This window comes from Aquarana catesbeiana, linkage group LG02 (genome assembly GCF_042186555.1).
Source record: "Aquarana catesbeiana isolate 2022-GZ linkage group LG02, ASM4218655v1, whole genome shotgun sequence".
Classification (NCBI taxonomy): Eukaryota; Metazoa; Chordata; class Amphibia; order Anura; family Ranidae; genus Aquarana; species Aquarana catesbeiana.
Genome location: NC_133325.1, coordinates 455466746 through 455492339, shown reverse-complemented (window position 1 = coordinate 455492339; position 25594 = coordinate 455466746). Strand labels below are relative to the sequence as shown.

The window sequence follows — 25594 nt, the reverse complement described above, 5'->3', positions numbered from 1 at the left end:
AAATCGCATAATCTAGGACTTGTCTTATGCCCCGTACACATGGGCCGAATAGCAGGCTGTATCGGCCGGTTCAACAGAAACCAAGCGACATTAGGCCCGTGTGTAGGGCAGCCTGTCTGACTTCTGTCAAAGGGGCATGACTGAAAAACCTTTGCCGAACGCGGAGAGCACTGACTGGCGTGTTCTGGTAGGGGGAACTGCACAGCTCCACGGGGAGATCACTGTACTAATATCGGATAGTTAGTAGAGCAAGCACCTCAGAACTGATAGCGTGTGCCCAGCTTTGGAACTAGATGAGAGCCCTCTCAATAACATACTACGAAGGTAAGCTTTTAAACCTGTAACTTTTTTTTTTAGGACAGGCAGTGTGCAAATCTAGTTTACAGCTATGAGATCTGCAAGCAAGAAACATCTTGAAAGGTAAGCTGCAATTTACAATTTTTTCTTTTAACGCTATGGGAATGGACTATATAGATGTTATTCCAATTTGGCAGCAAGAGTGGAAATGCACATTAAAGTAGAACTTTGGCTTCCCTTTAAAAGAAAATATGGGCTGCAGAATTTAAATTCAAGTTCATCTACATTTACAGTCCCCTGCTATGTCCCAAACACACGCTGAGGCTGCAAAATTTTCATTTATATAGGCCATTGTCTGCTTGTACTACAGTGGGATGAAAAAAATGTTGCAGGTGGTGTGGCTTCTGATCCACAAGCCCGTCACTTGGCAGCACAAGGTGTGGCCAGATGCTGATGGACAACAGCTTTCTGGATTGGCAGAACAGATGGTACCATTAAAACCAGAGACACAAAGAAGGATCTGGCTCAGTCAGTAACGTTAAAGGAATTTGATTTTGTTTACTTCATTATACTTGTGCCATCACAAAGCAACTAGATTTGGCTTACATGGTTATATAGGAGCCTTTAGTTGTATTTAAGGAGGTAAAAAATAAAATGTAATAGACTCCAGTGTATCAGGGTATCAACTAACTTCAAAAATTACCAATTTTGCTTCACAGGAGAAAAAAAGATGTTATCTCGACTCCGCAAGGGTTGGATCAATTCCTGAATGAAAATATTTCCATTTTACCCTTCAGTAATTTTATCATTAGATGCAAGAACATTAAACAGTCCATATTATAAATTCCATGATTTATTTCGTCATTGATAGCTCATGTGGGAATGCATTCCACAACTAAACCACTGAGGTCTTATTTCCTTTATAAAGCGAGGAAAAAAAAAAATAAACACTCCATACCATTATTTGGTTTGCCTGGTTTTGATTGAACCCTCTGCGTTACAGTGTGGTGGCCAAAATTTTACCTCACCCAGTGGAGCTGCTGCTTTAGGATGAAACAATGATTCACATACAATACCCATCTGTGCGCAGTTAAAACCAGTTACTTACCACGGTTTGTCCTAAACCTATAACGTGATCCTAAATAGAATTTATGCTTTCATCCAAGCTACTTGAGTCACTTTACCAACCTGAACTTGGTAGAACAGCATTTTTGAATGTGCTTTTTATATTATGTTATTTGGTCTGAATTTAAGAACATGATTTTTTTTTTCTCCTCTGCAGCGGAGCGATTCTCTTTAAAAACAAACTGGAAAAGAAAGCCTCAACAGGCTAAAAAATACTTGAACATTGCTGAAAGTCTCCTAGAGGGTTTAAAAATTGCCTGCACACTGTAAATAAAATAAAAACAAAAATATATATATAAAAAAACTTGGAAAAGGAAAACATTTTTATTAGTCTGGCCAAAACTACAGTCAAGATTTTTTTTGGGGGGGAGAATGTTGCCCCCTAGAACCAACATAATTGTAGAATTATTCACAAGTCTCAATAAGGATTTGTTCACATCTAGGTACAGTTCCTGAAAACAGACACCTTTTAGGACAAACTTTATTGCACACATGGGAATTTATTTTACACAGGCCACACATTTAGAATTTCCTTCTAAGACCAGATCAATATTTATAATATTTCAATGTACATTAGTAATTTATCAGCTCTTAGCCTAGGTTGACATTGGAGCGATTTCACATGTCAAATCGCATGCCAAATCAGCAGCAATTGCACCATCCGAATTGGTGCGACTCCACATTTGCGGCACCACACCGATTCCCAAAAGTAGTTTTTGTACTGCTTTTGGCGACTTCGGGTGCGATTTCCATAGACATCTGTGCAGCAACCCACACAGATGTCTCTGAAATCGCCAAAGACAGGACTGACATGCAGGAATGAAGTTGTGAGAGTTCAGCTGAACTCTCACAAATTAATTCCTGCTGTCAGTGTGAACCTGGGAAGAAATTTAGATTAAAAAAAAAAAAAAAAAAAGAAGGAGATACTTACCTAGGTGGAGGTAGTGGTGGTCTGATGCTGCATCTGTCCCCTGCCAGCTTTAAGACTGAGAACCAAGCGATCACCGCTGATTGCAGTTCACAGAGCTCCGTGACATGAGAGCTGGTTACTGTCAGTCACTGACTCTCTGCGCTCACTAGAGCGCTGGGCTGTGAAGGGATTGGGAGCGGCCGGTTCAGGCTGTCAATGGCACACAGAGGCTGAGCTGGGTGCCGGTCCAGGCATGTGGACGAATCCTGACTTTGTCGCGATCTTGCCCCAGTATGAACTGGCTCTGTGACATCGGCCGACATCAGGCTTAAACCCGCTGTCTGCTGAAAACGGGTTACAGGAGTGTAGAATGGAAATGAGCTTTGGGGGGATTCCCCATACAGTGGGCTAATGGGTTAATGGCTCATTTTGGCTAAAGGTGAACACCGAGCTTATGCGCACCCAATCCTTTAGAAAACCGCACTCCCCCACGTCCAGCGCAGACTATTACTGTGTCCTCACATCCAGAACCAGTCTATGACATCACAAACAGCCCACCGCGGGGGGGCTGGGATAGGATGTGGCAGCGACTGGTCTTGTGCTGGAAAGATCGGACGATTAGGTGAGGGAGTATCTCGGCTCTCCTCTCCCCTAGAGAAAAACAGTCAAAAATATTTTTCTCTAAAGTACTGCTTCAAGACAGTGATTGGATATGTCCCAAGCATTCTGCAGTGACATCACCTCGTACAGCAACTCCATTATAAGCTACTGACTGTAATATCAGAAAAAATGTATTCAGATGCTGAACAGCATCGTGAAAGGAGTGCACGAAGGCTTGTCAACACTCACTAAAGCTCATGCATTAACACAAGTTTGAAGAAACTTGTAATAAGAGATCGATCTAACGTAACTGAATTGACCAAAACAGGTTAACAGGTAAAAGGACTTTAGGGGACTAGTCACAGCACAATGTATGCATTAAACACACGTGTGCCAACATGCATTCATACGCTGTGTTGCCATTTTAAAATATGATGCAATATATATTTTTTTTACCTTCACTACTGGTATTAAAGAGGTTTTAAAGGCAGAAGGTTTAACTTAATGCATTCTCTGCATTATTGTAAAAAAACAAAAAACCAAAACAAACCCCCCCCCCCATACTTATCTGAGCCTGATGTCAATGCAGGAGAGCAGCATCGCTGCTTTCTCCTCACAGGCTCAGAAAGAGCAGTGGAAGCCATTGGCTCATGCTGCTGTCAATTACAGCTAGTGTGGGGGGGGGGGGGGGGGGGGGGAGAGTGTGTAAGTGTGTGTGTGTCTCTCAATGGAAAAACATCAACATGGCTCAGGAGCAAGCTGGATTGCAATGGGGGCACTCAGGAGGAGCCAGGAGTGCTGGCGGGGGAACCCAAGAAAGAGGATGGGGCTGCTATGCAAAGCTATTGTACAGAGCATGCAAGTATGACATGTTTGTTTAACAAACAAAACACTTTACTCCACTATTCTGGCTCTTGCATTTATGCACATTGTGGCGCACTTGCCTGCATTTACATGTTGCAAAAAAAAAAAAAAACCCAAACACACCATACACACACCTCTTTATCCCCAACTAAACTTCCCAAGGCTGCCAGAATACCTGAACAGTGACTGCCACTGTTCAGCTGACAACTTTCTGCACAGCACCTCTGATCTTCAGACCGAAGTTTATTGAGCCAGGTGGACATCAGGCCACCCATGGATCAAATTTTATCTGAACCAGCAGAAAATAGAAAGGAGAAGTTAGGAAGAACAGCCAATCAACACGTTTTTGCAAGTGCTGCTGATGTGAATGGGCCCAGAGTACACCGTCACATGCATTTATCTGAAAAAACACCATTCCCATGATGTGACAGAACCAGTAAAAACAGGAACTTTATAACAGTGCAATCCGTTATGGCAGGGGTCTCAAAACTATGGCACTCCAGTTGTTCAGGAACTACAATGTCAAAGTTTTACAATGCGTCATTAGACGTGTAGTTCCGCAACAGCTGGAGGGCTGTCGTTTGGAGATCCGTGTTATGGCATGCAGTCACCCCAGTAATAAACCATAGAGCAACGTTCATTGCTGGCCACTCTGTTGCGCTAAAAAGATGGTTTATGACTACAATAAGGCACTGCAATGTGCAATTTAATAAACCCTTCAAAAGCTTTTTTTTTTTTTTACACAAATAGATGTGAACACAGCGTACTTCAGGTAGCAACTGTTTCAGCTTTTAACTGATGGAAGGAGAAACCAGGTATGGAAAAAACAAATCATGGAGTGCGGCAAGCACAGGATTATGTAGACCAAATATTATAATATATACAGCAATTTAAAAAAAAAAAATAAAAAAAAAATGCTTACACCAACTAAAAGCAACTGTGCACAACATAGAAGGTTAAGTGGGATTTATGTTGGTTTTACATTCCAGCTTATGTAGAGGGTAGGAGTAGTTAACATGCATCTGGGTAACATGTAGATGTAACTTTAGAAAATATCACAGGGAAGAGACATCTACTAGATTCTTGGGTAGCCACATTCCTAAATGTAACCGATGTATTTCTAGACATGGACATAAACGTCTTTGGTTTTGCATACCATTGGACATATATATTAGGATTATCAAATTGCACAGCAAAGCCATCTACACTAAATCAATAGAAAAAGGTTACACATGTATAACATTATATATTAAAGTTTTCAATACAGGTAAGCAGTGTAAATTGAGCTATACTTAAAGAGTGATCATAATCCTACAAAGTATACCTTTTATATCCAGTGCCAATTGGTGCAGTCAACTCTCCAGATCTGCCCTCTTCTTTTTGACTTCCATAGAGCGAACCCATTGTGGGTGGGCTCTTGGTCATAGGACTCTTTCTTGGTGGGCTCAAGCTGTGATCAAAAGGACTCTGGCGAGATGACGACCTGAAAGTGCCACCACTCTGTAATACAGAGGGGGAAGAAGGACTGGGTTTTTGCCCTGGACTTGGCCTGGGAGAGCAGCGTCTCACCACTACAGATTGTACAGAGCTTTTAACGGTTGGTGCACGTTCTTCAGGACTGTGCTGGCGTACAGGACTTGTATCATAAGCTTCCATATCCTGCCATGTCTTGCCACCTTCTGTTTTATCATCATTATCAGCTACTGATGCAGATTGTTCCTTTGAGTCATCATCTGTTGCCTGGACAGAGCTTCTTTGATTCTTTGAATGACTCTTCTTCTCCTTTTTTGATTTACGTTTAGTCTCCACTCTACTGTGATTAGAGGAAGACCTAGAGGAGGAAGACCTCCTGGAGCGATCAGAGGATGACTTGTCTGAGTTTCTTGAGTGGCTCCTGGACCTAGGAGAGAGTGATCTCCTTTTTGGGGAGCGAGAACGAGACCGACCCCTACGGGGACTATATTGTTGGCGGTTGTAATTCTGCCAGTTAGGGCGATAATTTACATATCCACCGCGATTATGCTGACCACGTGGATAAAATCCTCTTCCACGATTGCGGAAATAGTATGGTCTTCTATAACCTCTGTTATGCCCTCTGAAGTCACGATTTTGATAAACTCTTGGATAATTTCTCTCTCTACCATACCCAGGCGAATAAGATCTTGAGCGAGAGCGAGAACTAAAAGGGAAAAAAAAAAATAAAGTGTACAGTTAAACTAGAGAAATAAAATGGAGTTCCACACAAGCAGTATTTATTAAACGTCAAGAGAAAATGCATCCCTGCCCCAATTTTGGGGTAAAAAGGCTAATATGCTAGCCTTACAAATATGTTAATTTCAATTTTAAAATAATTTCTGAAATTCACTGCACTATAAATATTTTGATTAACCGGTAACTGTTTTAGTTGAAAAGTAACCAACCATATCCTCGTAGAGGATCCAGTCAATTTGGACCAAAGCAATCTTTCTTCATATGTAAAGATATATTGGTGTAGCGTTAAATTTTAACATTTAAAAATATATATCATTGAGTGGAAAGACTTCGAAAAAAATATATAATAGAGAACTCAGAATGCAAAAGAACTGTGAAAAATTACACAAATAAGAGAATCAATAGCCCATAGATGAAGGTGTATAATAAGTCCATCAATTCCTAAACATATAGTGCATAAATTCCTCCTTAACTTTATTCAAGCTGCGAGAATAACACTGTGAAAATCCACGGTGCCAAAGCCACCAACACACCACACTCACCGGAACATGTGGCTGCCAAAAATTGAAACAACATGTGGCAGTGATAAATTCTAATCACTGAGACAACAGCTCTCTCACGCAAGTGGTCCCTTTAAAACTGCTCCACTGACCAGATCTTCACAGTCCAGGGCGCATGAACAGAGTGACTGTATGGGATAGATGCTCCGCAAACAGAGCCAGATATAAAAATGTGTCCGTCGCGCATGTGGTAAATGTGGCAGTGTGACATCACCGCCCAAAACTCTAGCCACTGAGTTTCATGCTTTAGCGCAGTGGTGTCCAAACTATGGCCCTCCAGTTGTTAAGGAACTACAACTCCCATCATGCCTAGTCATGTCTGTGAATGTCAGAGTTTTACAATGCCTCATGGGAAGTGTAGTTCCGCAACAGCTGGAGGGCCGTAGTTTGGACACCCCTGCTTTAGCGCATCCTCAGGGATCAAAAAAGTGCTGACTGCAACAATTTATATACACAAACACACACACCTCAATTAGATTAAATTGGGAAAATGCACTGATTGCATGTCTATACAGGAAAATAGGATTTTTTACTTACCGTAAAATTCGTTTCTCTGAGTTAATTGACAGACACAGCCTTCTTTATTCATAAAGATAGGTTTATATCGTCTCGGCAGGAGTAGGACTAGGCGTGATAGGGACATCCCAAAAGCAGTGCCAACATGAGGGCCAGGGAAAACAAAAATCCCCAAACTAATACAAGAGCCAACAGGAACTTCACCCAGGACAAGCTGCAACTCAACCTGGATGATACCCCTTCAAGAGGGAATAGACCCTCTAAGCAGCGGCCTGCAAAAAAGCTTGCGGCCAAAAGAGGCATCCGCAGATGCTAAACCATCTACTTCGTAGAACTTGTGAAAATATGCACCAACGACCAGTGGCCACCTTGCTAACTTGCTCAACGGCCACCTGATGACAGAGGGCCCAAGAAGCACTAGGTGCCCGAGAAGAATGCGCCATAACCGGGAAAGGAGGAAAACGATCCCTGACAGAATAGCCCAGAGACATCATCTGTCCGATCCATCCAGACCAAAATGCATCCCCCAAAACACATCCAAGCCAAATAAAGCCAATTCCTTAGGATGTGCTGACCAGGGACACAAGGAGCCAACCCAATGTCCTTATTCAAATGGAAATCCAAGGACGGGACTCTGTAAAAAAAAAAAGAAAAAAAAAAAAGGACCAAAACACCACGCTACCCTGGGTAAGGTGAACGACAAGATAACGCCACCCTGAGAGTAGAGGTGATAGCCAACAAGAGGCCACCTTCCGAGATAGAGTAAGCAGTGGAACCTCCCGAATATTTTGAGAGAAAGATAGAGAGGCCTTTGGAGAACCGAAAACACCAAGTTCAGATCCCACGGAGGTGAAAGGAACCGCCCCGGTGGAAACAGACGTCCAACCCCATGAACAAAAAGGCACACACCAGGGAGTGCGAGACCCAGAGACGCTGAAGAAGACTGCCCAGGCCAACACCTGGCCCTCTGTGGTACTCAAGGCCTATTCCTGCTCATCCCTCTGTAAATGGAGGTTGGAAATGGAGCCACCTAACAGGAACAAGGACAAATCTGACGAAAACATAGTCCAGAGAAAGGCCCACCCCATGGCCCAACTGAGGTATTCGTCTGACAGCATTCCACTCCTGGAATGCGTTAGTCGGAAAGGGCCGGAACTAGACATTCTGCCTACCGGAGGGGGATACTGGCAACAGCCAAGGTCACCAACAGCCTTTTTGGCCCACCCTGGTGAGGGACATAAGCCACAGCTGTTGCCCTGTCCAAATGGATCCGTACTAGGAGCCCCCAAAGTCGACCCATCCGTGATCCAGACCTAGTCTGATCAACTGAAGTTCCAGGATATTACCTGGTAGTCCGTATTCCACCATTGTCCAATGACCCCGAGCCGAGCTCAGTCCCAGGACATCTCCCCACCCGGACAGACCGGTATTGGTGGTCACCCTGTTCAATACAAGGGGAGAAAGGATCTTCCCCACTGAAGAACCGGAGAACGAAGCCACCAGACTAGGGAACCTCTGGTTTCCTGACTGAGCCGAATCAGATTGTTCAGAGACCTTTGGAATTTGTCCTATTATGGCAGGATCTCCCCAAAGGGAGCCTACATGGAACTGTGCAAATGACCTTGTCTCAAAAAAAGGGGTAGATACCGTCAGATCCAACACCCACATGTAGATCCGCAAAGGATCAGAGAAAGTCTGTATAGGAACTACGTTGCTCCTTGGGGTAATCGAGAATTGGGCGGGCAGCCCAGGACAGTCAACCCCTACTGACGTAACCACGCCAGAGACGGGGCCAACACCTCATGAACCCCCGAGGAGTGGTGGCCAGATCAAAAGGACCATACCACGCACCGATAATGCTCCGCACCCACAGCAGCTGGAGGAAGTGCTGGAGTCGGGCACATAACAGAATGCTTAAGCATTCATGATGTCATAGAAGTCAGAAAGACCCCATGATAGAGTGCCACCGATGCGTGGACGGACTCCATCCTGAACTCTTGCACCCACACAAGGCAGGTCAGGGCCTTGAGGTCCAGAATTAGACGTACCATGCCCTCCATCTTTTAGACTATGCACAGGCTCGAACAAACCCCCTGACACTGTTCCCAGCACAGGAACCAGGACAATCACACTCTGCAGCAACAGGGCTTACATAGCCAGCCCCCCACGGAGAACAGCAAGCAGTCAGGGGGCACAGAATCCTGCAGCACCACCTCTCAGGAAAGGGGGCCGCCACAAGGCCTAGTAGGCCACCGAAGCCGCGGCCGGCTAAATTTCTGGATGCCCGCAGCCCGGTCATCCCTGAATCAGCGCTGGGGATGACCGGGCTGATCCTCAGGAAAGGGAGCTGCCATGAGGCCTAGCTGCCACCAAAGCCGCGGCCTAAATTTCTGGCCACCCACAAGGGGGGGGGGGGGGGTCGCCAATCCTGAGCCGGTAGGCCGCGGGCTAAATTTTTGGCCGCCCGCCGCAAGCACTAACCCTGAGCCCTGGATGGACACTTGGCTTAAATTTTCGCATGCCGGCCGCGAGCAGGCCCATCCTAGCTAGTAGGTCACAAAACAGCGGCCTAAATTAGTCAGCAGGACCCCCGATCCCCCGCCTTCCAGGCCTAACCACCAGATACCCCCCCAATACAAACCCGAGGGTGGTAAAAAGGGCAGCGTGTCCCAAAAAGTCCCTAGGCCGGAAGCCTGGGCCTCACCCGGGAAAGAGGGTGGAGGAGAACCCCCGAGGGTCCGACCACCCCAGAGAGTACCCACGTCCCACACCACTCCAGGGAAGGAGAGGAGGGGACTACTTACCTCTCCAGCGATCGGACAGATCCTCCTCGCCAAAGTGGGAGGGGGGCTGTCGGCCATGAGGAGCGCTGCGACACAGGCCGAGACCCGGTCGTATGCGACCTCGCAAGACGTTTAACTCACAGGGCCAGCCCCTGTCCAGTGGGGCTATGTCGCGGCTGACCTAGCCCGTAGCTGCGGTCTGCACGCGCTCGCTGACCAGACTGAGGTGACCCCTGGACCAAGTGTCCAGTCCGTAGCCCAGCCCGGCAGTTGATTGGAGAACTCACTGGAAAAAAATCCAGAAAAAGCAAAAAGAAAATAAACAAAAATTCCCAGGACTAGCGATCCCAGCAGGTAACTAAGTCCTTACTCCTGACTAGGCAGAAAAAAACTGAATACCTAGAGCAGGGAGGGGGTTCTATACTGACCGAGGACGGCCATGGGTGTGGCCAAGTGTTGTTTTTCTGTTCTGCCTAGTCCTACTCCTGTGGAGGCGATATAACCCTATCGTTATCAATAAAGAAGGCTGTGTCAATGAACAAATGAGCATGCGTTTCATGCTTTAGCGCATCCTCAGGGATCAAAAAAGTGCTGACTGCAACAATTTATACACACACACATACATACGTACATACATACACACCTCAATTAGATTACATTTAAATTGGGCAAACGCACTGATTGCACGTCTATACAGGAAATATATATCTTCCATTCTGCAGTTTACCAGTCCCTTCGAAATTAAGGTTTTCAGGCGAACAGCTTTTTCAGCAAGTACAGGAAATGCCTTCTAATCCTGCCGGAAAGTCAAGGTCTTTGTTACTTCCTTTGATGTGAAACGAAAGCAGAAAAACATAGCTTTCTTCTGTAAACTACTAATCCCACCAACTCCCACTTAACATCAAAGACAGGCATGTTTCAAGTCCATGCTCAGTGACAAGCATGGCTACCGCCAAAGATACAGAGAAGGAGTGAACCAAGAGAGTACTAGGTGAAAATAAAGGCACTTCCAATTTTGTTTGCTTTTAACATTCGGTTTTGGAATGAATGGCACCTCTCAAAAGAAAACTGCATGCACTGAATCCTGCATCCTGCCCTTTCAAAATTTTCTGTGACTGAAGAAGCAAATGAACATAAAATTCACCCCTATTAGTGTTTCAAATATAGAACGAGTGGTCCTGAAACTAAAGTTATCAAAATAAAATTCTTCTAGTGTATGGCCAGCTTAAAGGGATAATAATAATAATAAAAATTATAAAATATATAAATTATATATATTAGCGAGCAGTCACTTGCCTTTTTCCAGTCTCCCACCAGTACTATCCATTCCACTTTCTCCAGGTGCCACCTTAGAAAGCCAGGTTTTATAGGGGCACCCATACAGGCAAGCTCCCAAGCCAGGCTGTGAGCATTCATAGACATGCAAAGCGCCGGTAAGCCACGACCCACTCCCTCCTCATAGAAGTTTGACTGACAGCAGCAGGAGCCTATGATTCCCCCTGCTCTCAGTGTCTCCCTTGAGACCAGGAAGAGACAAGACGTGATGCAGCCAGGACAGTGCTAGATCAGTAACTCAGGTATTTATGAGAATGACTAGGTTAGGCAGTAAGGAGTTTTTTTTTTTTTACCTTCATGCAGTTAGTACATTAAAGGTAAAAAAAACATTTTAAGCTTAGCACCACTTTAAGAGTAGTAGACACAATAAGTTATCTTGCTTCTCTTGTCTGAGATCACGCATTAAGCCCCAACCCTCATTGGCTCCATTTAATTGCCAAGAAGGCACCATCATAGGGCAAGTGGGAAAGGTTTTGGTCCCACGTCATGGAAATAAAGCCTCCATAAGAAAGTAAAAAATAGTCAGAATGAAGGATAGCTTCACTTAGCTTTGAAAATAATTTTAAATACGTTGCTTTCTAAAAGCATGGAGGCAGCTGCATGGAGGAAGCTCTTTATTTTGCCCATTGGAAGGTTGGCATTATATGTTTGAATTTTACAAAGAATGCCAATAGTCAATAGAAAGCAGCTGAAAAAGCAGGGTACGTTTTCAACTTTAAGCCCAAATGTCAAATCGCATGCCAAAACGGCAGCTATTGATGGCAATAGCACCTTGTGAATCGGTGCACTGCTGACTTTGCGGCGCCATACCGACTGCCAAAAATAGTTCCTGCAGGAACCCACACAGAGGTCTCTGAAATCGCTCCCGAAGTCAGACTGACATGCGGGTATGAAATCATGCGAGTTCAGTTGAACTCCCACAATTTCTAACCTGCAGTCAGTGTGAACCTAGGCTAAGAGGTGAAAAGAAAAATTGAACATAAAAAAAAAAAAATATATTGCTGCTGCCGCCATGGTCTATGTAAGGAATTAAAACTCACTTTTTATGACCGCATGAGCAAACCCACAAGCACTTAATCTTAACTGTAAGATGTGTTCATGCACACATAGGCTGTCATCAGCAGTTTTTGACTGGGGCGTTTTCTAGCTGGAAAAAAACCCCAGATTTAGTGGGTTTTGAGAGGCATTTTGCAGCCGTAAAAATGCTCTGTGACAAAAGCTTTAAAACGCTGAAAGTGCGTCTATTCTGCATTTATCAGGGTTCTTGAGCAATAAGCTTTTGTGGGAGTATAGTTTTTAGCAAAACACACACGCTGCAAAACGCTACTGCAAAAAACAGTGCAAAACTAATTCTACAGCTAACTCTACTTGGTTTTTATAGCGTCCAGTGTGCATGAGGCCTAACTAGTTGCAGACTTGGGCGCGCTAGAAATGCTCAAAAAATGGGTCATCATTGTGCACAGGAGTTGTGAAGCACATCCAGTCTCTCTGCCCATTTGCCACCCAACACCCCCACCCAATAACTGTTGGCTTTGATTAGTCAAGCATTGTGTACACAGAGAAGGAAAAAGAAATAAAGAGCAAGCAGTCTGACATTGTTTAGCATTTATAAATAACACTTTGCCCTACAGAAAGATACAATTTAACAAAGTTACTTGTACCATTCTGTTCATCCATCTGTAGATCAAAGTGATGAATTCTAATCTACAGATGTCATAAGCCGACTTTTTTTTTTTTTTTTTTTTTTTTAATATTCCCCATTTAGCCCCTTATTAACCCATAGTTTACTCTAATCAGCCCTAATTCCTTATTCTCCTTTTCCATTTATTTTATTATTTTTTTAACCATTAATATTTAAACTTAACGTTTGTTATGTTCATTTTATACATTTATCAAAGTTTAAAAAAAGCACAAAATAAAAAAAATAAAATCTGATTTCATTTGTAAAATAACTTTGCAATGCTTTGTACCAAAATCATAATTTTAGTGCAATTTTTAACAGGACAAATTACAGAATAAAATATGCACGGTTTATCTGCAGTAACACTATATTTTTAACTTAACAATGCTCAAAAAACAACAAAAAGTGTGTGTTTAGTTTTCTTACATTTTATTGCCTAAAGGACTGTCAGAATAAATAAATTCATTGTTGCAAAACAATATGAAAAGAAAGCCTTGTTTTTACATTTTTTTTTCTTCTTAAGAACAAAGAGCTCTAGTCATAGGTGTGAGATGCAAAGCGGCAAAATATACCAATATGGGTACAGAGATTTTTTTTTTCCCCTCTTCATTATCAGTAGGACTATACTGCTTTTTCAAGTGAAAAAGCTGTACAACCACATGTATGTTCCCTATACAGCAGCAGCATATGCAGCACTTTACAGCATACATAACCACCCATATAAGCTAATGTCCCTGCCAAAGTCATACATGCATACACACAAAGGTCTCAGACACAAATACAGAAAGGCAAGCATGCTGACCGTCGCCATTACTTGAAAAGTAGTGATAATAAAGTATTGCCTTTAAGTATTGTAATACTTTCCAGAGCATTCTATTAAAAAAAAAAAAAAATAGGGAATGAATAGAGCGACTGGATCACACTTAATTTGTGTTATTTGAAATGGACAAAAAAATTTTTTTTTTTACCAAAAACCTCAAAAAAAAAAATAAAAAAAAATCAAGCATTAAAAATATACTTTATATCATAACAGGACAATGATTGTCTTTACAAGAAATGTGAGCATCTTGCAGAGCACCTATTGTAACCATATTACCAGTGCCTAAACATTTCTCCTTTTTTCTTCCTTGCAATTAGCCCCAACACTATCAATAAGAAGACTGGCCGCTGTAGTGTTGAGATTTCTTTAGCCTGATCAGGCTTGGCAGAATCGGTCATGTGCATGCACCTAGCAAGGCATACATCAGCGGAAAAAAAACTGCACTAATTGGGTATACCTGTTTGAAATGGGAGGATTAACAAAGCAGAACATATGCTTTGAAGAGTTCTCTGCAAGCAGTAAAATGCAACATTCTGACATAATTGCACACTAGCATCGTACATGGTACTGTTATTCCTGGTTGCTACAAAATATGTTAGTAAAGCGAAAATCTATTGGTAATTGCCAAGTCCACATCTTAATTTAAATTGGGGAATTTAAAACCTATTAATTTCTAGGAGAGTCCAATATTATTTGAATGTCCATTAAATACAGGAAAGCGTTTATCAAGCCCTGTAAACATTTAAGATGATATATACCTTGTGATTACAAAAATAGTTGCGTTAGATTAAAAAAATAATGTAAATACACTGGAAAAAAAGTAAATGTGCGCATGTGTGCAGATAACATGCACTTATTAACTGTTTTACTGTAACTCTGAAAGCAGTGCCTTGACTGTACTCAAAAAGTTTAAAGATCTGCTCCCTTGTCTCCATTCCTGGCAAATACATACAAAAAAATATTTTTTATGCCATTTAAGAAAAAAAGTTCTCAATATTGCTACATGACATTTTTACGTTGCTTGCGATCATAGGACCTCTAGAACAGACCTGTATAGAGAACAACGTAACTGGAAACAAAGTCGTTTGTATAACCCTTTTGTGAAGGTTTGCTTTAGAAAAACATATGCTGATAGAGCTGTAGAAGCTCTGAAGGAAAAGGATGTCTAGAGTTTTTTTCTACAAAATAGGGGTCTTTCCGGATAATAGAGCATATACAACTGTGGTAAATGCAATAGAAATACAATTTAAGGCTTTTCCTATTTTCTTGTGTTTGACGTAACACACAAAAAAAAACAAACATACAAAAATTAGAAAAAGTTAACACCGCAGGAAATATATAAATTTAAATTTATATTTAACTGCATATACAACAAAAAGTAGGACGACAGACAACAAGGATGGCAGAAAATATTAAATCCTTTAGCTCACCCTAAGAGAAATAGATTAACAGAAAAGTAGATAAATCCTTGAACTTCTTACCTCTTCTTGGATTTCATTGGATTCCAGTCAGAATCACTAACCAAACAAAAGCATGCACCTCAGAACTAGACAGCTGAAGTGATTCAAAAACTAATGCCACATACTTCACAAAGTCGATGCAAAAACATACCCTTTAAAAAACACTGCTCATCCTAGGGTGCCCAGGAGAATACATCAATTCTAACAAGAAATAAATTATTAGCAGTGCAACAAGCCAAGATCTGTGCAAAAGAAACCAGGGGTAAAATTCAGAGAACTTCAGTAAGGCCAGGTGCCAAAAAGATGTTTCAATTGCTACTGGCAAAGAATGAATACTAAAAGCCCCTGAACGACTGATGCGTGTCACACAATACATAGATATGAGGAGGAGCTGGCTAGCTTAGAAACTCTAGTACCAAGTACAGATACCACATGGGATGCACACCATCAATTTAAACCACTTGTCAATAATGGCACACAGATTCAAGGGAGTAGAGCCTCCTCCTGTAAGATTCAATTATGTTTACACAAGTCTCATAGGGGATTTCTGTTTTCCCATATGAACCACACGAAAGTTAACCTCTCAAGTACAATGTCAGGAAGATCAGTTAAAACATTTATTACTGTATATCTAAAGGGCTACTACCATGACAGAAATACAACAGCCGTTACTGCTAACCTCTTTCGGGAGGGGTTAGTTGCTTGGCCGACTCTGGCTTCAATACATTAAATCGAGTCTGCAGTCAGTGAATTAAAATGAACTCTGAACATCTTGAGCCCATCAGCTAATCAGCATTAGAAAGGCAAAAAGCATTTTAGGAGGAAGGTCAGCAATAGTATTATATTATATAATAGTAAATATTCCAACATATTTCTCTCAGCACATATTTAATTTTAAACATGTCTGTACTCCTGTGTATAGGTAATAAAACCGTGTTGAATAGGTTTATGCTTGAGGAAAAAAAAAAAAAAAAAAAAGTTTGTAGCCCTTATCAAAACAGCATTTACCAGATAAGGAAAATTCTACTCTACTACCAAGTTTGTTATTAAACCTGGAAAATGCAAACAAGACATATAATTGGGAAAAAAAAATACATTAAAAAAAAAAAAAAACAAAAAAAAACAAAAAACAAAAACGCACTTGCTTTCAATGGACACACTTCTGCTTTAACCTCCCTGGCAGTATTCCCGAGTCTGGCTCGGGGTGGATCTTCAGTACCAAAGGCAGTAACCCCGAGCCAGACTCGGGATTGCATCGCAGGATCCAGGAAGAGCTTACTTACCTACGTTCCCAGAATCCTGCGATGTCTCCCCGCAGTGTGAGCGAGCTGTCCTCCGCTCGATCTATCACTGTGCCCGGGCTCCGTTCCCTGCGAGCGTTGCAACGCACGGGGATGGAGATCGGCGCCAAATTCAAAAAGTAAAACACACAATACATATACATTACACTGTAATCTAACAAATTACATTACTGTATCAAATTATTTCAACTCCCTTTTGTCCCTAGTGGTTTCTGCAGTGCCCTGCATGCAGTTTTATATTATAAAAACTGTTTTTTTGTCTGGAAACTGGAGATTGTCCATAGCAACCAAAACTGTCCCTTTACATCAAAAGCAGGTTTAGACCAGCTAGAAAACACCGATAATAAATTAGAATCACTTGCAGAATTGAGCGATAGTGGTTTGTGGGGAAATCCGTCAAACACTGAAAGTAATGACAGTGACAATTCTGCAACTGAGAAAATTTTAGTGTTTTTGATTTGATTACATTATTGAATCATTATTATATTATTATTTCTTATAATTATTTATAGATTATATTATAATTTATGATTTCGTTTTTCAAACTTTATCATACCCGGATATGTCTACTAGACTCTTGTTTGGACAGATTTAAGCGAGTTATTCCTAAGAATTACAGGCCTACAATATAAAACACCAAATTTCCATGCAAAATAATGGTACCGCTTTCAGCACCAAAAATCTGAAATAATCATACCGCCAGGGAGGTTAAGCACTCCTTTGCCTCCTGATGGGGGGGTACCTGGTTTAGAGTGCGACTTGCTCCTTCCTGCTCTTGGCCACGTAGGCGACTCCTCCTCTCCCTGCAATCTTCTGGGACATGTCACAGGTCCCAGAAGATTGCCTGCCCACTAGCAGAGTGCAGCATGACTCACATGCACAGTGCGCGCCCGGCCGTGAAGCCGTCATGGCCAGGTGCCCACAGTTGCTATGATGGCACCAGCGGAGAGGAGGGGGGAGAGGAGCAAGGCTCCGGGCGGCCACATTGCTGGACCGTGGGACCGGTGAGTGCCTGTTTATTAAAAGACAGCAGCTACACTTTTTGTAGCTGACGACTTTTAATAAACTAAAAAAAGGGTGGAACTCTGCTTTAAAATGCTTAGTAGCTCATCAATTATAGCCTGCTGAATTTATATAAAGATTTAGACTTTTCTCCCCCGTTCCAGTTTTAAAAACCATGTCTGGTTTCAAGGCCAAGGAGATGAAAGGATAGAGGCAAGTTAAATTTTTAACGAGGTAAAGACTTACACATAACATAGCTGTCTTTTTGTCTGGATTCACTAATAATTTTTTTCACATGTTTTCACAAACAGTAAACTCAGTCTATGCATTTTGTAACTAAGCCCTGGTTCACATTGCTGCTACTTCACTTGTGCAGGAACCTTTTTTTTTTAAATCGGTGCAGCACCGCAAAGTTTGATTCGCACTGATTTGAATGGTTCCATTGCCGACAACTGTCAAATCACGTCAACTCGCACCGGTGTGAACGGGGGCTAAGGGTTCATTGAGCTGCAGTGCTCAACACAAGGATATGAAGAAACACCGTTGTCTATGTTCCTGGGTCGGGTATTGCATATAAAGTACAGTAGGGCCTTGTTCATACAGGCATAGTGCAGCATACACCTGTGCGAAAGCTGTGTTTTAACTGCAGAGGAATACACTTGTTCCATGCATTCCCATTGGGTTGGAGTGGCTGCACCCGCACAGCCGCTGCTCGCAATATGCTGTGTGAGTGGCCCCAAACACACACTGTTGGCTGGCAAATTGAGAGAAGCAGCTGTGTCCGTACAGCTGCTGCAACCCAATTGAAATGAATGGAACTGCCTGCACAATACATGAAAACACCTGTGCATCCCCCTTGCAGGAAAACAAGGCCATCATGAATGAGGCCCATGTCTGCATTTTTATGTAACACAACAAACAAAAATGTCTTAGGATGCAATTCAGTGCATCTTAGCTCGCTGTAGAGCATAGAATTTAATGAAGTTTTTTTTTTTACCACTTCTCGTTCGCATGACATCATAGACTGAGAGGGGATATCTGGCTAATGCCTGCAGCTACAGGCAACATCCAGATTTTTTTTTTCAGCCAGGCGATTCCCTGCATTGTAAAAGCCATCCTAGTGGCTCATTCATCGGCTGAATCTTTACCTGACGCCCTCTGGTGACTCTTGGCTCTCCACCACAATGGGGAAGCCAAAAATCTGATCCAGTGGCGGACTTCCACAGAGCTGGCCGAGGACCAGATGGACATGATATTGCTTCCAGCTCTGTGATATGTAAACTCTGCCATTTATTTCTCCTAGAAAGCAGATCCTTTTTTTTTTTTAATCTTATACTTTCCAGGATAGAGGAGATATCTGGGGTCTTATAGACCCCAGATCTCTCCATAAAGAGTACCCATCATGCCTTATTTCTATCACAAGGGATGTTTACATTTCTTGTGACAGGAATAAAATTGATGAAAAAAACAAATTTTAATTATAAAAAAAAATTGAAAAAAAAGATTGTAAGCTCTAACGAGCAGGGCCCTCCGATTACTCCTGTATTGTATCTGTACTATCTGCACTAACTTGTAAAGCACTGCTCAAACTGTTGGTGCTCGTACGCAGAAGCAAGTGCATACGTAGATCGCACCCGCATATGTAAACAGTGTTCATGCCACACATGTGAGGTATCGGCACAAATGTTATAGCGAGAGCAATAGTTCTAGCACTGGATCTCCTTTGAAACTCTACAAAGGTAACCTGTAAAAAAAAAAAAAAAAAAAAAAAAATTTTAGGCATCACATACGGAAGTTTAGTACCGTAGTTTGGTGCCATTCCGTGAGCAATTCTAAAGAGTGACATGTTGGGTGTCGGCGTGACATTTTATATTTTACAAAAAAAAAAAAAAATTAAAAATGGGATAGAATATATATATATATATATATATATATATATATATATATATATATATATATATATATATATATATATATATATATATATATATATATATATATATATTTTGCCATTATTTCACCAAAAACTGGTTTTGAAAAATTGCTGGGCAAAAACCCTGTGACATGAATTTCAATGATCGCCATTTAATTCTCTAGGGTCTCTACTAAAAAAAAAAAAATAATATATATATATATAGATAGATAGATAGATAGATAGATAGATAGATAGGAGATATATCTCTCTCTCTCTATCTATCAAAAACCACACAACTCGCATATGTTTGGGGGGTTCTGAGTAATTTTCTAGCAAAAAAATAAAAATAAAACGCGGATTTTAACATGTAGGAGAAAAAAAAAAAAAAAAGTCAGCATTGGCCTGGGTGGAAACTGGTTAAACTTGAAGGAAAAAAATAAATAAATAATACGGCAAGGTAAGGTCCGGGAAGCAATGTGACAACACACTGTAGCGTGACTGTACAATATATGCATCATAATGTGTGCCCGCTGGTGTGACAGGCCCAACTTCTGTTCTATGAAATTTTCCAAGTTTGTGATTAGTGTGCCAAGAAAAAAGTAGAGACTGTTCTGTGTAAACAATGTGCATTATGCAGCTTTGCAAAGTAAAAATTTGAGCTCTACCACTATGCAAGTTAGGACTTTATAACCTGTGTACAACGCATCTTTCTGACCTCTACAACTGCCAGTTCGCAAACAGCTGAGAACTTTTATTCACGGTGCTCGGTCAAGGATGGCAACGGCATTATTATGTTGCATGTAGATAAACATCAGTAAGACTTGAAACTTGACCTTTCCTCTGGAAGGACTGATTTACAGTTTTTAAGAACTGAGACACTTAGTTTTAATCTATTAATTTGATGGGCGTCTCAAATGCTTAGCAGAGGGTCAAAACCTCACCTAATAATAATCTTAACATCACAGCTGTTAGAAGTGTCAGGATCATTTAAAGGTGCAAAAGCACTTCTAAACACAAAAACACTTTTGACACATTTTGTTTCCAAAAGGACCTGTTTCAATGTTTATTTTTATATACTAAAATAACATGGTAGCGTAAATTAAAAAGGAGAAAAAAAAAAACATTTACCAAAAACATTTCTCCTAATTGCACATATAGTCATTTGATACTACTCCTGTTTGAAAACATGTCACAAAGTACCCACAACAATTATTTTGTGTCATGTTAATTAGCATTCCTAACTTTTCATTAGTTCCATCATTAAACTCGCTGCATTTTAATGCAAATAAAACAAAATTTTAAATCCACAACACTGATTTATACTAACCTAAAATACTGCTTCCTTCTGACTCCCCGTTGTACAGCTCCTGGCAAAGATCTAAGGGCCCATTCATATCAGCCCCATCCGTTGTGGTGCATTGTAAAATGCACATGCATTAGGGCAGTCCATTTGTTTTAATGGACTAACATTGCACCACAACAGATCAAAAATTGTGCATGCATAGCAATGCATGTTGTGCTGCACTGCAACTAAAGTGCACTTAGAATGAATGAACCAACTGCACCAATGAGTATTACCATGAATTACAGTATTGCATGCAATGGTGTTTACAGGCCCTCAAGGGCTTGTTTACACCTGCACTAGAATGCAGCAGTTTGTGTGTGGTGAGAAGGCTGCAGGTCAATGTGCTGAAACGAGTGCATTGCGCAGCATTTTTTTCCCCCCCATTTTCAAGCTTAAATAAAAATGTCAAACATTTCATATAGTTATATCAGTCTAATGTCACGCAGTGAACTCAAGTAGAAAAATAGGATTTTTTCGTCATACCTGGAAAATCCTTTTCTTTTGAGTACATCATGGGACACAGAGTACTTCAGTTTTGTAGCAAGCACGGAATCCTCAAAAAAAGAGGAGGGACCTCTGTGTCCCATGATGTACTCAAAGAAAAGGAAAGGATTTTACAAGTATGATGAAAAAAATCCTATTTTCTTTTTCATACATCTTGAGACACAGAGTCAGGGTAATATTAATTACCTGCTGAGATGTCCCACAGCCATAGCCTTGAGGGGAAGGAGACACCCTGCCAAACAATAGCTATCAGAACCTATATGGCAGCCCACAGTACACTGCAGCCAAAAGCAGAATCCTCGGCTGCTTGAACATCCACTTGATAAAATTTTGTGAACGTATGCACTGAAGACCAGGTAGCAGCCTTACAAATCTGAGCCACAGATACCTGATGGCGAAAAGCCCAGGAGGTTCCTACACCCCTGGTAGAATGAGCTCTCACCCTAAAGGGAGGAGCTTTACGTTTCAGACCATAGGCCTGAATGACCAATTGACAGACCCAATTGGCAACGGAAGCTGCCTGCCCCTTCTTGGGTCCTTTTGGTAAAACTAAAGAATCTGATCCTCAGATCTCCGCAGATCTAGGCAAATAAACCTTGACTGCATGGACAACGTCCAATGAATGCAATCTTCTCTCTTCCGCCGAACGAGGCTGAGAGAAATAATGTCCTGATTTAAATGAAAGGCTGACACCACTTTTGGCAAACAGGATGGACCCTGTCGTGGTGAAGGCTCAAGTATGGTTCTCTGCACAAAAGGGCCGCCAACTCCGACACCCTTCTAGTTGAGGTGATGGCCATCAGGAAGGCTAGCTTGCGTGACAGCAAGTCTAATGGAATTTCCTTGATAAGTTCAAATGGTTCCTGTAACACAGACAGCACCAAGTTCAAGTCCCAAGGACACATAGGTGACCTAATAGGGGGAAGCAAGCGAATTACCCCTTGCATAAAGGTTCTGACCAGTGAATGGGAGGCTAAAGGCCTTTGGAAAAATACTGATGGGGCTGAAACTTGATTGTACTCCAAAGCCAATCTGATTTCCACAGCTGACTTTAGAAAAGAGAATTCTCCCAATCACGTTTTTCCGAGGATGCCATCTTTTGGCTTCACACAAGCAATAAGTCTTCCAGACCTTATGATAGATCTTCCTAGTGACAGCTTTTCTAGCATTCACTAGGGTAGACACCACGGTCCTTAAACATCCTGGCCTCAATAGCAATGCTGTCAAATTTAGAGACTGTAAATTTGGGTGGAATATTAGGACCTTGAGACAGTAGATCGGGGCGATGTGGAAGCGTCCATGACCTGTCTATTGTCAGTCTCACAATCTCCAGGAACCAGGGCCTTCTGGGCCAGGCTGTTGCCACCAGAATGACTGGAACCCCCTCCCACCGAATCCTGTGCAACAAAATGTGGAAGGAGAAGGATCAGAGGGAAAAGCATAAACCAGGGAGTACTGGCTCCATGGAACTACCAGAGCATCTGCTCCGATTGCAGAGGATCTCTTGTTTGGGACACAAACTGTTGTAGCTTGTTGTTGAACCAGGATGGCAGTAGGTCGACCTCTGGCCATCCCCAACGTTGGCAAATTTCCTGGAACACTCCTAGGTGTCAGGAACCATTTCCCCGGGCAGATCTGCTGGCGGCTGAGATAATCTGCCCTCCAATTCTCTACTCCTGGGATATGGACTGCTAATAGAATCAGCGCATGTTCCTCTGACCAGGCTAGTATTTGGTTCACCTCCTTCAGAGCTGAAGGACTCCTGGTACCGCCTTGGTGGTTCATATAGGCCACTGCAGTGGCATTGTCGGACTCAACCCCGATAGGACAGTCCTGACGCTCCACCATCCAGGAGTGTAGGGGCCAGACGTACTGCCCGTAATTCCAGGACGTTGATAGGCAAGATCTGCTCTGTCCCTGACCATCTCCCCTGAGCTGTGAGCCCTTCTAGGGTCGCTCTCCAGCCTGAGAGACTGGCATCTGTAGTCAGTACTCTCAAAGTTACCGGGAGGAAGGATTTTCCCTTTTGCAGGTTCTGATCTTGCAACCACCAGTTTAGGCTTAAGCGTGCCCAAGGAAATAAGCACATCCAGGATAATCCAGGGCTTGTCCTCTTCTGTTCCAAGCCAACAAGATGTCTTGTTGTAAAGGCCTGGAATGGAACTGGGCATAGGGCACTGCCTCAAAAGGAGGATACCATCCTCCCTAGAAGACTCACACAAAGCCACATGGAGGGTTGTCTGGTGCCCCTTATCTGATGCACCTGATCCTTCAGGGCACAAATCCTTCAGGGTGGCAAGAATACTCTTGCTTGGACCGTATCTAGGATAAGACCTAAATACTTCAGACTTTGAGCTGGTTTCAAGGCTGATTTTTCGGTATTTATGATCCAGCCTAAGCTTTTCAAATACCACACTGTGCATGTTATGCTCTGTTCTAGAGCCTGTAATGAGTGATCTCCGAGCACCAGGATCCCTAGGGCCCTTAAAAGACGCAGTACTGGTGCTAGGACCTTTGTGAACACCCTGAAAATGACGTTCCTCTACTGCAAATCGCAGGAACCTCTGATGAGGCTGAAAGATAGGTACGTGTAAATACGCATCTTTTATATCGATGGAGGCTAGAAAGTCTCCCATCTGGAGTGAGGCTACTACTGAGCAGACAGACTCCATCCAAAAGGACTGTATCAGATACTTATTCCGAGATCTTAGGCCTATTTTGGGCCTTGTGTCCATTTGGTTTTTGAACCGTAAACAGGTTTGAGTAAAACCCTGTGCCCTTTTCGGATACAGGAACCTCTACAATCACTCCTCACTAAATGATGTAGTAGTGCTTGAAGCAATAAGACTCTTTTTGGAGGATCCGAGGGAACACTGGATCTTAAAAATCTGAGGGGGGAACCACCCACAACTCCAGCTTGTAACCGTGGGATATAGTTGGTGACCCACTCATCCTGAATTATTGTTCTCCAAATGTCCGCAAAGTGCAGCAGCCTTCCCCCCACCCTATGGAGTGGGGGCAACCCCTCAAAAGGAGGGCTTGGTGCTGGGTTTAGAAGAATTTTGGACCCAGGGCTTTTTCTGGCCCTGGCCTTGCGCCTTGCCCCTGGCCCTAACGCCCTGCTGGTGACGGAACTGCCTTGGTGCTGAGACATTTGAGGAAGCAGTCCCTGAGGTTTTAAACGAGGGACGCCTGGTACGCTTCTTCACAGGAAGTAGAAAACTCTTCCCTCCGGAAATCTTTTGAATAGATTTGTCCAAATGATTACCAAATAAACGTTCCCCATGAAAGGGAAAACCTGCCAATAACTTTTTACAAGGAAGCTCGGCTGACCAGTTCTTAAGCCACAAAAGTTTGCACATATGTACAGATAAGAGAGCCAAATGAGAAACCTGCTGTATTGAATCCTTTAAGGCATCAACAGCAAAACACAGCGCTCGAGGAATATCTTACTTTCAGGCAGATCATCCTCCTAGTTAGGCCTATCAGGCTGTTTGACCTGATCCTTTAAGGCAGGGATCTCCAAACTATGGCCCTCCAGCTGTTGCAGAACTACATGTCCCATGAGGAATTGTAAAACTGACATTCACAGACATGACTAGGCATGATGGGAATTGTAGTTGTTGAACACCTGGAGGGCCATAGTTTGGAGACCCCTGCTTTAAGGACTGGCAAATACCAATTACTGCAACAGCTGACTGAATAGCTGAACTGGCCAAAAAAAAAAGGAAGCCTTTAATAATGAATTCATTATGACTCCAATTTCTTGTCAACAGGGTCCTTCAAGCCCTGTGAGTTATCTACCGGACAAGTTAGGTTTTTGTTTAAGGAAGAGACTGCTGCATCTACGGCTGACATGCTTTAAACTTTTCATCCATGGGATATAAAAAGGGAAAACCTCTTAGGAGGAACAAAAATTCTGTCAGGTGGTTCCCAATTAGCATACACCGCCTGTTCCAACAGGGGGTGTAGGGGGAAAGCCTGTGCAGCCTGAAGAGGCCTCAGGGATCCCAAAGAGGACCAGGGGGGCTCAGTCACCTCTGCAAGAGGCAACTTAAAGGCAGAATGAACCATTTCAGTCAGAGTCAGGATCAAAAGCCTGACTGAGAGGCAGACATCAACTGGATATCTTCTTTTCCAGATTGCTCGGAAGCAGACTCATCTGCCGGGCCTTCCACAGAATCCTGAGCTTTTAGCTCTTCCCCATCCTCAACCCATTCCTGCTCCAGACTAGGAGGCTCCGGGAAAGGGGATCTGTCACGCTTCTTGCCACCCTGCGGGATGGAGGGAATCATGCCAGCAATCCTGTGCTCTAACCCAGCTAGGCCCGAGGACAGTTCATCCTTGGGGATAAAAGGGTGAAGC

At 42.6% G+C, this 25594-nt stretch overlaps 1 protein-coding gene across 6 annotated transcripts in view; it reads right to left on the bottom strand.

Annotated features, from left to right (window-relative positions):
• Positions 1-25594, bottom strand: part of THRAP3 (thyroid hormone receptor associated protein 3) — a 113599-nt gene that overhangs the window by 26405 nt on the left and 61600 nt on the right. For 5 of the 6 annotated variants that reach the window (XM_073615617.1, XM_073615618.1, XM_073615619.1 and 2 more), the window contains one exon: positions 5121-5975. In XM_073615617.1, coding sequence (XP_073471718.1) covers positions 5121-5975 — 855 coding nt within the window. Of the gene's footprint in view, positions 1-5120; positions 5976-15183; positions 15216-25594 lie in introns of those variants that run through there. The other variant, XM_073615616.1, reaches the window with a different exon arrangement.